The sequence below is a fragment of the Acomys minous genome, assembly GCF_964271855.1.
Source record: "Acomys minous genome assembly, chromosome: 16".
Taxonomy (NCBI): domain Eukaryota; kingdom Metazoa; phylum Chordata; class Mammalia; order Rodentia; family Muridae; genus Acomys; species Acomys minous.
Window position 1 is genome coordinate 94,079,069 of NC_140498.1, and position 12,568 is coordinate 94,091,636.

At 54.4% G+C, this 12,568-nt stretch overlaps 1 protein-coding gene across 5 annotated transcripts; it reads left to right on the plus strand.

The window, feature by feature from the left end:
- The first annotated feature begins 8,143 nt into the window (after positions 1-8,143).
- FICD (FIC domain protein adenylyltransferase) lies at positions 8,144-12,546 on the plus strand. 5 transcript variants are annotated; one of them, XM_084764839.1, is made up of 4 exons: positions 8,144-8,428; positions 8,570-8,670; positions 9,107-9,434; positions 10,146-12,546. In XM_084764839.1, exons 3-4 carry the CDS (start codon positions 9,146-9,148, stop codon positions 11,219-11,221), a joined length of 1,365 nt encoding a protein of 454 aa, XP_084620965.1. In that variant the 5' UTR covers positions 8,144-8,428; positions 8,570-8,670; positions 9,107-9,145; the 3' UTR covers positions 11,222-12,546. The 5 variants fall into 5 exon arrangements, with proteins under 5 accessions (XP_084620965.1, XP_084620964.1, XP_084620963.1 ...); XM_084764838.1 differs by having other exon boundaries at positions 8,144-8,689; XM_084764837.1 differs by having other exon boundaries at positions 8,144-8,670.
- Positions 12,547-12,568: the final 22 nt, after the last annotated feature.

The window sequence follows — 12,568 nt, forward strand, 5'->3', positions numbered from 1 at the left end:
TGCATACACAGTACAACTCTGCACCCAGGGCTCAGGGAACATTTCAGAAGAGGGGGCAGAACGCATGTGAAGGCCAGAGGACCTGGGGGTATGCCTTGAGACTGCATCTCTTAGGAATGCCGGAAGCTACACGCATGAATGCTCATCAACATGGCCGCCTCACGTGACCTGACCAAGAAAGACGCATGAGTAGACATGCTAAGGTAAACAATGGACAACTCACAAGGCTTCACGCGCAGGCAACTAAGGAACGCTGAGGGCGGGAGAGGTAGCCTTCCCGGGCAGGCGGAGAGCACAGCAACTGGTTGTCTAATACCAGCCGGTCAGCCCGGAGGTGGCAGGGGGTAGGGGTGGGGGTGGGGAGGAGGCTCAGCAGACAAAGCACTGCTCGCCAGAGGACAAGCTGACTGTCACCCATGGCAAAGCTACCCACCACCGCTCACCTGTTTCTGATGTCTTGTCACCCGCAGCATGGCTCACACAGGTGTCTTTTGAGAATGGCATGGAAGGGGAAGGGGGGGGAGTGCACAGGGAGGGGAGGTGGGAGTGCACGGGGGGGGGGAGTGCACGGGGGGGGGGCAGGGATTGGGGGAGAGGGAAATGCTGGCAGCACAGGTGGCCTCAGGCTGGTGGGCAGCTGGGAGCTGAAGGACATGGACCACCAATTCCTCCAAGAGTCTGGAGAACCCAGGAAATCTGTTCACTCCTTCCCTGCTGTGGGAAAGGACGGGGGAAACGCCCACTCCCCAGAAGATACAGAGGCGGACACCGCTTTATATTGCGAGGAAAGGTAACGGCCGAGAAGTACAAATTATTTACAGTGTACTTCCTGAACCCAAAGAAACATTCAGCTTTGTTTTGTTTTGTTTTTTGTTGTTTTGGGTGTTTTTTTGTTTTGTTTTGTTTTGCACAGGCCTGAAACCAAAGCATAACTTACATCAGTACATCAAACTTAGCAGCACCTTTGTTCTCCCCGCCTTACAAAAACACGCTCACTCTCCATAATTGACTCAAGGCCAGGCTGAGTTCACACTCACATCACCACGGGAGGATGCCCGACATGGGGAAGAGGCTGCCTCCGCCAGAGGCGATTCCCTCAGTGGCAGAGGGGGCAGAGAAACCCCCACAGGCACAGTCTGTGGAGACTCATCCGCCTCTGCCCACGGCACACGGACCCCAAAACTAGCCTCCTTTTACTGAACGTGTCTTTCAAGATAACCTGACAGAATCAAAGACGGTGCTAGAAAAGCCTACGGGCGGGAACTACGTCTGGGTTTATGCACTGTTTTAGCCAAGTACACAGTAACTCCTCAATAAATGCTGGTTGGGAGGAGGCAGGAGAGAGGGAAAGAAGTGTGTGTGTGTGTGTGGAGGTCTCTGCAGGATGCAAGCGTTACCTGTGCCACAATACTGCTGTGTAACAAGCATGGCGGTCTCTTTTCTCCTCTGTGCCTTCGCACATGCTGTTCCCTCTGTCTGGAAAGCACTTCTTACTCTCAACCCAGCTCCCTCAACTCCTCCCCCTGCTGTAAACACCAATAGAAATGCTCCTTCTTCCTAGACTTCCTGCCCCGCCGCCACCACCAATCAGTCATCCTGTAGAAAGCCCACGGCCACTTTTGACTCTGTCTTAGGACACGGTCTCACTCACTCACTGCACACCAGCCTTCCTGACTTACCGGCACCACGGGGCAGACCTGCGTGGCTGGCAGAGCTTGCGTGACACCCCAGGTACAATCCTTAGCACTGCACAAGCTGGACATGGTGGCATATACACCTACAACCAGCACTCAGGGGGCGGAAGTAGCTGGATCTGAAGATCAAGGTCGTCCTCAGCGGCATAGGATGCGCTCGAGGTTGTTATCTGGGCACCCTTTGCCTGTCCAGATTGACACCTAGAGTTAACATGACTTCCAGGCCAGAACCACAGATTGTTCAGATGACAAAAAACCAAAACAAACCAGGGTCCTGTGGTTGAGCCCTCTAGAAACAGGCGCTAAGCAAACATTGGTGTCCTGTTAGGGTGCATTTAGGGCAGGAACCTGGAGGCAGGAGCTGATGCAGAGGCCATGGAGGGGTGCTGCTCACTGGCTTGCTCCCTATGGCTTGATTAGCCAGCTTTTTTTTGTTCCCCTTGGTGTTTTTTCAAGACAGGGTCTCTTTGTGTTAGCCTTGGCTGTCCTGGAGTCTCTTTGTAGACCAGGTTGGCCTCGAACTCACAGCGACCTGCCTGCCTCTGCCTCCCGAGTGCTGGGATTAAAGGTGTGCGCCACCACGCCCGGCCCCTACAGCCTGCTTTCTTACAGAACCACAATGGGATGGCCCCTCCCCCATCGACCACTAATTGAGAAGATGCCCTACGGGCTTGTCCACAGCCCGATCTTATGGAGGCATCTTCTCGGTTGAGGACAAGGACGGAGCACGTGTGCCATGGTGCACAAGTGGGTGCCAAGAGAAACAGCTTGGGTGCCAGTCCTCAGCTTCCGCCTTGTTTGAGGCAGCGTCTCTGGCTCTCTGGTGCGCACTCCAGTCTAGCTAGCCCCTGAGCCTCCTGTCTGGGTGTGCTGAGGTTGCTGAAGCCTGGGGTGACAGCCATTCTGAACAAGTTCCCCAGCTTGTGTGGATCCCAGCCCACGGTTGTTGGTTTAAGAAGAAGAGGTTGCCTGGGCACTCAGCTTATATCTGGTCTCCCCTTAAGAACTCCCAAATGCCACCAACTCTCTGATTAGGGCCAAGCTCATGTCCCAAATAAGCCCTTCAAGTATTTGGCCAAAGCTCTCCCAGGAAAATCTCTCTGAAAGAGAGGCATTCCTATTAGAAAGCTTGGCTTCCTTGGCCTGCATTCATTTCCATGGCCCCTGTTACTATGACAACACAGAGCTTTGGGGAACCTGGATAGACCAAAGAGACAGTGCGGTATGGAGCCCCTCTGCCCTGCCCTGGCTGCCTCGAGCAGCTAGCTCAGAGGGTCTAGAGAAGCCAGAGATTATGGGGGTGGCTCCCCTGGGGACCCCTGCAGCCTGACTTACCATCTCTAAGCAGGAGGAGGAGGGAGAGCCCCTAGTCATATCCTGGTGAGGCTGAGAGCACATTGCACACCTGAGCCAGTCTCCATGTTAACAGGACTGCATCGTTAGGCTTTTCCAGCCATGTAAGAGTCAGTCGTTCAGGGGCTGGAGAGATGGCTCAGTGGTTAAGAGCACTGTCTGCTCCTCCAGAGGTCCTGAGTTCAATTCCCAGCAACCACGTGGTGGCTCCCAACCATCTATAATGTGATCTGATGCCCTCTTCTGGCCTGCAGGTGCACATGCAGATAGAGCACTCATGTACATATAAATAAATCTGCTTTAAAAAAAAAAAAGTCATTCAGCTGGGAAAGCCTCTGGTGACCAGTGAGTTTCCTCAAACTCAGATAAACCCCACCCCTGCAGAAGCTCCTGACCTGGATCAAGGAAACTGGGCCACTCCACAAAATTGCTGCTGGGCCTGGTGAGGGACAAGGCCAAGGTGTAGGGTTGGAGGGTCCAAGATGGCCATCGTAGCCCCTTCCTCATTATGAGGCACAGGCAGCCCTCCCACACCAAGCAAATGTAACAGCACATGGCTTCCAAAGATGAATCATAGTAGACACTGCCCGAAAAATAAAGTGGAGGCAGGCAGATCTCTCTGAGTCCTGGGCCAGCTGGAGCTACACAGTGAGAGCCTGTCTCAAAAAACAAAAAATTGCACTCTGTCTTTGGTTTTTGTTGTTGTTGTTTGTTTTTTTATTGTTTTTCAAGACAGGGTTTCTCTGTGTAGCCTTGGCTGTCCTGGACTCGCTTTGTAGACCAGGCTGGCCTCGAACTCACAGTGATCCACCTGCCTCTGCCTCCCGAGTGCTGGGATTACAGGTGTGCACCACCACGCCCGGCTGACACTGCACTCTTGAGGACCCCACCAACACACTTTGAGAAGACTTGAGCATGGAGAGACCCTGGACAGTGGAGCTGAAGTGCATGAGCCCTTAAGGCCTTGCAGAGAGGGCTCCAAGGCCCAGACAAGCCTTCAGACACTGCAGGGCGCAACCCATGCTCTCTAGGCCTAAGAGACACCACAGTCTCCAATGGTCCAGCTGAACGCTCTTGTGTTTGTGTTTGTGTTTGTGTTTGTGATGCGTGTGTGTGATATGTGTATATGTGTGTGTGTGATGAATGTGTGTGATGTGTATGTGATATGTGTGATGTATGTGTGTGCATGTGATATGTGTGGTGATATGTGTGATGTATGTGTGTGTGTGATGTGTGTGTGATGTATGTGTGTGTGCATGTGATGTGTGTGTGTGATGTGTGCGCGTGTGCATGCGTGCGTGCGTGTGATTGTGTGTGATGTATGTGTGTGTGCGCGCACATGCGTGCGTGCGTGTGATGTGTGTGTGTGATGTATGTGTGTGTGCGTGCACATGCGTGCGTGCGTGTGATGTGTGTGTGCAGCCTCAATTGGGTTTGTCTTTCAGAACCATGACCTCTCCCTCCACTGGAGAAACATGACAGGCAGAGGTGCGGAAACATAAAGACTTGCGTTTGGTTTTTCATAATGAGCATATTTTCCATGCAGCCATTTTCTAGGTTCTTTGTCATGTGTCAAAGTAAGCATTTAAAAAACAAAACCAAAAAGCCTCCTCCTCCTCCTCCTCCTATGTGTGCCCCAAGGAGGCAATTTTACCTAGTACAGAATGCTTAAGAAGGAGAAAGCCAGCTTCTCAATATCACTTCAGGGACCATATTTTGTGCATTCAATGTAGCTGAGCTCAGCAAAGAAAAAAACAAAACAAAAAACCGACACACATCAGCATCTCCAGGGGAAGGACTGGGAGAGGGTCGCCATTCCAGGGGAGCTACCACCCCCTGCTGTCCGCCAGTTTCTCTCAGATTACAGACAGGCCCACAGGCATGCCTGCTGTTTAAAATTCTGGAAATTTCACCTAACAATGCAGGCTTGATGAGTCTTGAGAAGCTGGGACTTCCGGGACGGGGGGGGGGGGGGAGGGGGGGGGGAGACGTCGTTAACTGTCAGACTGAACTGAGCATAAGAGCTGTGGGTTGGGGCTCAGCATCTGCAGAGGGAGCCCTGTGCTCTCGAGGGTCCCCACCAACCCCAGCCCTCCCTCAAAACCGGATTTGCCTCCCGTGGCCTAAATCCATCAGAGATTGTTTATGGGCCCTGAAAATAGGAAATATCTCTTAAGTCTGAGTGCCTCTGCCCCAAAACTTCAGAGGGTCAGTGACTTGCCCCGGGGGTGGTGGCCTTGCGTGTGAATGGCCATCAGTCTGGCCTGAAAGCCCTCTGGTCTTCTGTGACAGCAACTGCCCCCCCACACACACACATACACTAGTTGCCTCCTCTGTGAAAGACGTTTTACAATGATATTACTACTTTAGGGCGTCAGAATGAAGCCTCAGAGGCTGCTGAATTGTGTTGAAGACCCCTGAACAAAGGTTAAACACAAGCAGCTCTGCTGGCCAGTGTTGTGCCAACCTGACACTCGCTAAAGCTGCGGTTCTCAACCTTCCTGACGCAGTGAATACACTGTAACATTATACTTTAAACACCCCCAAAGCATTGCAGTGAATACACTGTAACATTATACTTTAAACACCCCCAAAGCATAAAATGATTTTGTTGTTATTTCGTAACTCTCATTTTGCTACTGTTATGGACTGCAATGCAAATGTCTGATATGCGACTCCAGGCTGAGAACCACCGCTAGAGTCATCTGAACGGAGGGAGCGTCAATAGAGAAGATGCCTCCATTAGATCCAGCTGTGGGGCATTTTCTTAATTAGTGACTGATGGGGGAGGACCCAGCCCATTGTGGGTGGTGCCTTCCCTGGGCTGGTGGTCCTGGATTCTATGAGGAAACAAGCTGAAGCCAGGCAGTGGAGGCACACGCCTTTAGTCCCAGCACTCAGGAGGCAGAGGCAGGCAGATGTATTAAGTTCGAGGCCAGCCTGGTCTACAGAGTGAGTTCCAGGACAGACAAGGGCTACACAGAGAAACCCTGTCTCAAAAAAACCAAAACAAAAGCAAGCAGGTCGAGCAAGCCAGTAAAGCAGCCATCCCGCCTCCAGGTTCCTGCTATTAACAGTTCTTTTCCTGACTTCCTTCAGTGACAGTGATGGGCGGTGCAAGCTGAATAAACATCCACACCCCTCCCCCACCCCCCACTTGCTGTTTAGTTACGGTGTTGTAGCAACATTTGAGGTGCTTTGTGGTGGTGGTGGTGGGAGTTTTGTTTTTTGAGACAGGGTTTCTCTGTGTAGCCTTGACTGTCCTGGACTCACTCTGTAGACCAGGCTGGCCTTGAACTCACAGCGATCCACCTGCCTCTGCCTCCCGAGTGCTGGGATTAAAGGCGTGCCCCACCACCGCCTGACATGTCTTAGCAACATTGACGCACTAAGACAATCACCAGCCTAGTTCAGTAGTCCAAGAACTCTACAGTTTTTCTTTCTACTGGTGTTTTCAATTCGACAGTAGCAGTTTTTCTGGAACAATTACTCTGTGCCACAGTGTAGGGCTGCGGGGTGGGAAACTGAGGGCCAGGTCCTAGATATAAACAGGGAGCCCAACAGATGAGGATAGAAGCTGCTCCCTCACCTCACAATGTTCCCCCGGTGTCTGTCACAACAGGTGACTCCAGCCTTAACTCCCAACTCCAGTCAGGACCTGGGCACCGTGCTCTGTACGAGACCCAGGATGAGGCTCATGAAGGTACAGTCGGGGCTTCCTCGGGACGGGGCAGCCTGCAGCTCTGGAACTTTCTTCTGTGGAGGAAAAAATAATAATAATAAAGTAATAACCTGGTGTTTTTCAGATTCTGGCAGGCTGGGTGTGTTGGTCACAACGTTAACCTCATCACCTGGGAGGCAGAGGCAAGAGTTTGAGGCCAACCTGGTCTACATAGTGAGTTTGAGGCCAGCCAGGGCTACACAGAGAAACTCTGTAGAACAACAGAAAAAAAAAAGCAGCTCTATAATGACAGGCTATACTCATCAGATGTGCCTCTCCTCAGACATACAGACTCACACTTGAAACCCCAGAGAAGGAAATATGGTTACCACCCAGGAGGTTGGAGCCAGCCTGAGCTACACAGTGAGTTCCGGGCCAGTTTGGGCTACAGTTTCAAAATAAAATAAAATTGTAAAAAGGTTCCGTCAGCACATTACCTGCAGGTGATAGAAGTGGCAAACTCTTGACTGGCACCCTCAAGTCAGTCTGCAAGCGGCAGAGCTGGGATTTGAACCCAGGGCCGTGTGGCCCCACAGGAGAGTCCCAAATCCAGAACCTGAGTGCTACAGCAGGTGGGAGCCAGTGGGTGGAAAAGAACCCTTGCCACCAGGCTCCGTGACCTGAGCACAAACCCACAAACCCATACGGTGGAAGGAAGAAAGCCCACGTTTGCAAGCTGACCTCTGTGCACGCGCACACAAACGTATCATAAAACTTTTTAAAATTAAGATAGACGGACGGTTGTCCCATGGTGCCGCTGGGTCACAAGAGGCTGAGGGCACAACCTGAATCTGTGGGCCGCCTGACTAAGCCCTCATCGCGGCGTTCGCTGGAGCGGGGGCCCTGGATGCCTCGTTTCCGTGCTTGTGCGTTAAGACAGAGGCTTCAGCTCTGCACCGAAGAACGCTACGTGGTAGCCAAAAGGCCATAACTGGCCGCTCCAAAGAATGCAAACTAAAAAGGCTGCACTATGAGACCCTGTCTCGAAAACAAAAACAAGCTAGAGAGAACAAGAGAGGGGAAACAAAAAGGACAAACGCCGGAACCGGGACGACGAAGTGGAAATCCTTGGGTGGCGTGGCTACCGCCATTGCACACTAGAGAAACTGAGGCACAGGCTAGAGCCTGGCAGCTGTTGATGGAAAAGGAGCCAGGACGCGAGCGCCCCCCACTGGCCGGTGGCCCCGGCTCCGCCCCCTGCCGCCGATTGGCTGCTGCGGGCACGAGACTCACACAAACGCAGCCAATGGGAGCGGCACACGGCGCGCCTTTCCCGGGGAGGCGGAGACGAGGGGGAGAACCCGGAAGCGTGACGGACCGACAGGTGGAAAGAGCCAATCCGCCGCGGCGAGGGCGGCGGGCCGTCCAATGGCGAGGCGCTGGGGGCGGGGCCGACGGCCGCGGCGGCGAGCAACGGCCGCGCGGGTTTGGATGGTGCGGCGGGCGCGAGCCACGGACCGGTTCGCAGAGGGACCTTGCAGCAGGCCTTGCGGGGAAGCCTCTCCCAGCCTCAGTTTCCCCCTTCGAGAATAAGCCCAGCATGCTGGGCTGGCGCAGCTGCACAGGCCGCGCGCAGTGATGACGTGGCGGGTAAGGCCCTGGAGCCACGGCACCGCCTGTCAGAACCGCGGCGTCCCTCATCTGTAAACCGGAGCTACAGGTAGCTTGCTCTTCATAGGGGGCTGGCAGCATGCAAGGCTAGCGGCCCAGCGCAGTGCTCGGCGACACCATAGTTGCCCAATAAATGCTTATTGTTGGCAAGATGGCGTTTGCATACCTGACCCTTCGCTCCCCGTGCCAGCCCCAAGCTTGTGTCCGCCCTCACTAAGGTGAGGCATCACCCGCTGTTGTTGTTGCCCGGGCCAGGAAAGGAGAGCCAGAAGGGACACAACACTGTGAGCGGTGAGGCGGCTTTCGTGTGGTAACTTAAGGACACCTGATGTTTGTGCTCTTAGCGAAGAGTGTGGCGTGTGTCCGCGGGCGTGTGCAGGAGTGACGGCCCAAACACTGGGGGACACTTGTAGGGAAGTGCACCCTGGTGGGTGCCGGGACTTGACTTCTCTGAGCCCCTTTTTCCCGCAACTGGGAGGGGGTGGTGGAAACATCACCTCCTGGGGTCGTAGTCTAACATCATATATAGCAAGTGCTCAGTAAATGCGTTAGATGCCTATCACACTCCCCAGGAAGAGGTAGAGGCTAGCGTGAGCCGTCCCAGGCTGCCCCTTCCCCTCCCCTTCTCCCTGGTGGTCCCTAATGAATTAGGAGGTTTGGTGACCACGTTGCCTGGTAACAGGTCCACTTCCCTGCCTCATCCTCTACAACGCTTGGTTCCTCACAGATCCCACTTTTGGCCTGTGCGGCGCAGCCCTTAGTCCAGATGCCCCTCATGCCGATGGCGTCAGTGATGGCGGTGGCTGAACCCAAATGGGTCTCGGTCTGGAGCCGTCTACTGTGGCTGGCCCTGCTGAGCATGGCTCTGGGCTCACTGCTGGCCCTGCTGCTGCCGCTGGCAGCTGTGGAAGAGCAGTATCTAGCCGTGCTTCGAGGCTTCCACCTGCTCAGGAGCAAGCTGGACAGGGTCACCAAGGGCACCTGCCCTTCCACAGAGCTAAGCGTCACCTCCGGAGGCATGGGGCTGCTGACGGTCAAGACTAAGGCATCTGCAGGTGAGCGCACAGGCTATGCCGCCCTTGTCAGTCAAGATAGGTCTTTATAGAGCACCTGCAGCATCCTGTGTGTAGGCATGACGGTGTTCCGGTGAATGAGGCAGTTCACAACAGGTGTCCCAGGGGGTGGAGGGAACCCCACAAAGAGTGGGGCCTGGGCAGCGTCTCAGCTCTAAGTGGGAGTGGTTCAAGGAATGCATCTGAGAAAACAACCCTCAGGCCAGAAACCAAAGGGGATGGAGCTGGGAGACCCCTGAGGAATTCTGGGAAGCTGAGTGTGGGTGCTCACCCTCAAAGGCAACACAGATCTGGGAAGAGGGCGGGATCCGAAGTAAGGACCCTCCACTAGGCGAGCCCTGAGAGCAGTGACCAGTCACTCTGCCTGCCGCTGCTGACTGGGTGCCAACAGCACACTGCCCCCAGTGGTGACAACCGGGCATTACCACAAACAGTACCTGAGTGGAAGGCGCTTGTGGGTCCCGGGCCTACAGGGGAGGGGTGGACACCCTGAGCAGCCGAACTGGAGGTGGGGGAGCAGAGGGGGAATAGTAAATGCCCAGACTGCCCGTGTCCAGGCAGAAGGCGGGTGCCTCCCAGCGTACAGAGTGGCTGGGAACACTGGACATGTCTAACACAACTGGCATGCCTGGTGGTGTCCCCAGGAGACCTGCAGCCCACGCTCCTCATCAGGCCTCTTTGGCTCTCTTCCAGCAGGGAAGCTGGAAGCCAAGGCCGCGCTGAACCAAGCCCTGGAGATGAAGCGCCAAGGCAAGAGGGAGAAAGCCCACAAGCTCTTCCTGCACGCCCTCAAGATGGACCCCGGCTTCGTCGAGGCGCTCAATGAGTTTGGCATCTTCTCAGAAGAAGGCAAGGACATCATCCAGGCAGATTACCTGTACACCAGGGCACTGACCATCTCCCCCTTCCACAAGAAAGCGCTGGTGAACCGGGACCGGACGCTGCCGCTGGTGGAGGAGATCGACCAGAGGTACTTTAGCATCATTGACAGCAAAGTGCGGAAGGTCATGTCCATCCCCAAGGGGAGCTCAGCGCTGCGCAGGGTCATGGAGGAGACCTACTACCACCACATCTACCACACGGTGGCCATCGAGGGCAACACCCTCACCCTCTCGGAGATCAGGCACATCCTGGAGACGCGCTACGCGGTGCCCGGGAAGAGCCTGGAGGAGCAGAACGAGGTGCTCGGCATGCACGCGGCCATGAAGTACGTCAACACCACCCTGGTGTCCCGCATCGGGTCCGTCACCATGGACGACATGCTGGAGATCCACAGGAGGGTGCTAGGGCACGTGGACCCAGTGGAGGCGGGCAGGCTGCGGAGGACGCAGGTCCTGGTGGGACAGCATGTCCCGCCCCATCCTCGGGATGTGGAGAAGCAGATGCAGGATTTCACACAGTGGCTCAACTCGGAGGACGCCATGAACCTGCACCCGGTTGAGTTCGCAGCCTTGGCCCACTACAAACTTGTGTACATCCACCCCTTCATAGACGGCAATGGGAGGACCTCCCGCCTGCTGATGAACCTGATCCTCATGCAGGCCGGGTACCCGCCCATCACCATCCGGAAGGAGCAGAGGTCCGAGTACTACCACGTACTGGAAGTTGCCAACGAGGGCGACGTGCGGCCTTTCATCCGGTTCATTGCCAAGTGTACGGAGGTCACGCTGGACACGCTGCTCCTCGCCACCACTGAGTACTCCGTGGCACTGCCGGAAGCCCAGCCTAACCATTCTGGGTTCAAGGAGACACTTCCTGTGAGGCCCTAGCCACTGGGCGGCAGGGGAAGCCAGGAGATGGCATTCAGAGAGCGCTTGCTTCCTAGAAAGATAGCTCGCCCTGGCAGCAAAGGAGACCTTTAAACATTCTTTACCTCTGCATATTTTTTAGTTGAGAAAGAAAACTAAATTATTGGGCCTGTCTTTAGGGTAATTTATAGTTGAGCCAAGTTATTTATTTTTTTGAGTGAGCAAGCTAGCAGTGCTGGCTGTGGCCACCGTCTGTGGTGACCCAGCACCCAGGGAGGCAACAGTGCTTCTCTCATGTGATGAGCCTGGGTGGCTGGCAGAATTTGCACTAAGGGTAGAGGCAGGGGAGCCAGATCTGTGGGTGGACCCCGGGGCCAGAGGTGTCCTGTGACCTCAGGGCAGGGCTGCACTCCCTGAGCTGAGGCAGGCTTCCGTCCCTGGGAGGCCGCAGTGCCAGGGGAGACTATTCTCCTGAGGAGGGCGGCGGCCAGCGTGGCTTTCCCTTATCTTCTCTTGTACTTCACTTGCATTAACTGAGACCAGATGTCTTAGGCCAAGAGTTCTCCAAGCTTAGTGCGCTACTCCGTCAGCCATAAAGCTCGTAGTCTGGGGGTGCGGCTTAGTGGTAGAATGCTACCCAGCATGCACCATGGCCTAGGCACCTTCCCTAACATTACAAAATGTTACCACAAATAAGCAGTTCTGGTAAAAATAATTAAGACCAAGCAAATACCTGTGACCACAGCCCTCCTTGCTCCTTGGTCCTGTGGTTCTAACTCCCTATAAAGCCATCACAGGGTCGGGCACCCCCTCGGGTGGGTACACTGATGGTGTCGTGCCTGTTATAAATGTGTTTCAAAGATGTCGTCTTAGAAAAATACTTTTCAATCATACATGGCCAAGTGCCAATCTGACTGCTGCTATTTAGACTCATGATGGCGAGAAATGGCTGTTTTGTTCTGGAGACAGCTTATGGTGTTCACACCCCAACTCTCTTTGTTTGATGGTCAACTCACACAGGGGTCAACTCTCCCCCTAGGTGCTGCCAACCGACGTCCCCAGTGTTTAGAAGGTACTCAGTGGCAGCTGTCTGAGGGGCTGAGAAAAACAAGTGTAAAGATGTGTGGATGCAGTACCACAACAGCTCCGCAAGCCTGCAGCGGCCAATGCCACACTGCACGCCACTGTGTGGAAGGAAGCACAGCCCCCAGCGCCTCCCTTTCTCTGCACACCAAATCTCACAGGATGCTTGCTTTGTCCTGCAGTGAGAACCTGCACTTTAGCTACGTGTGAAAGATACTATTTTAACAAATTACTGGTTCTAATAAAGTATTTTATTACATAAACATTGATTGTGTTGTCTTATCC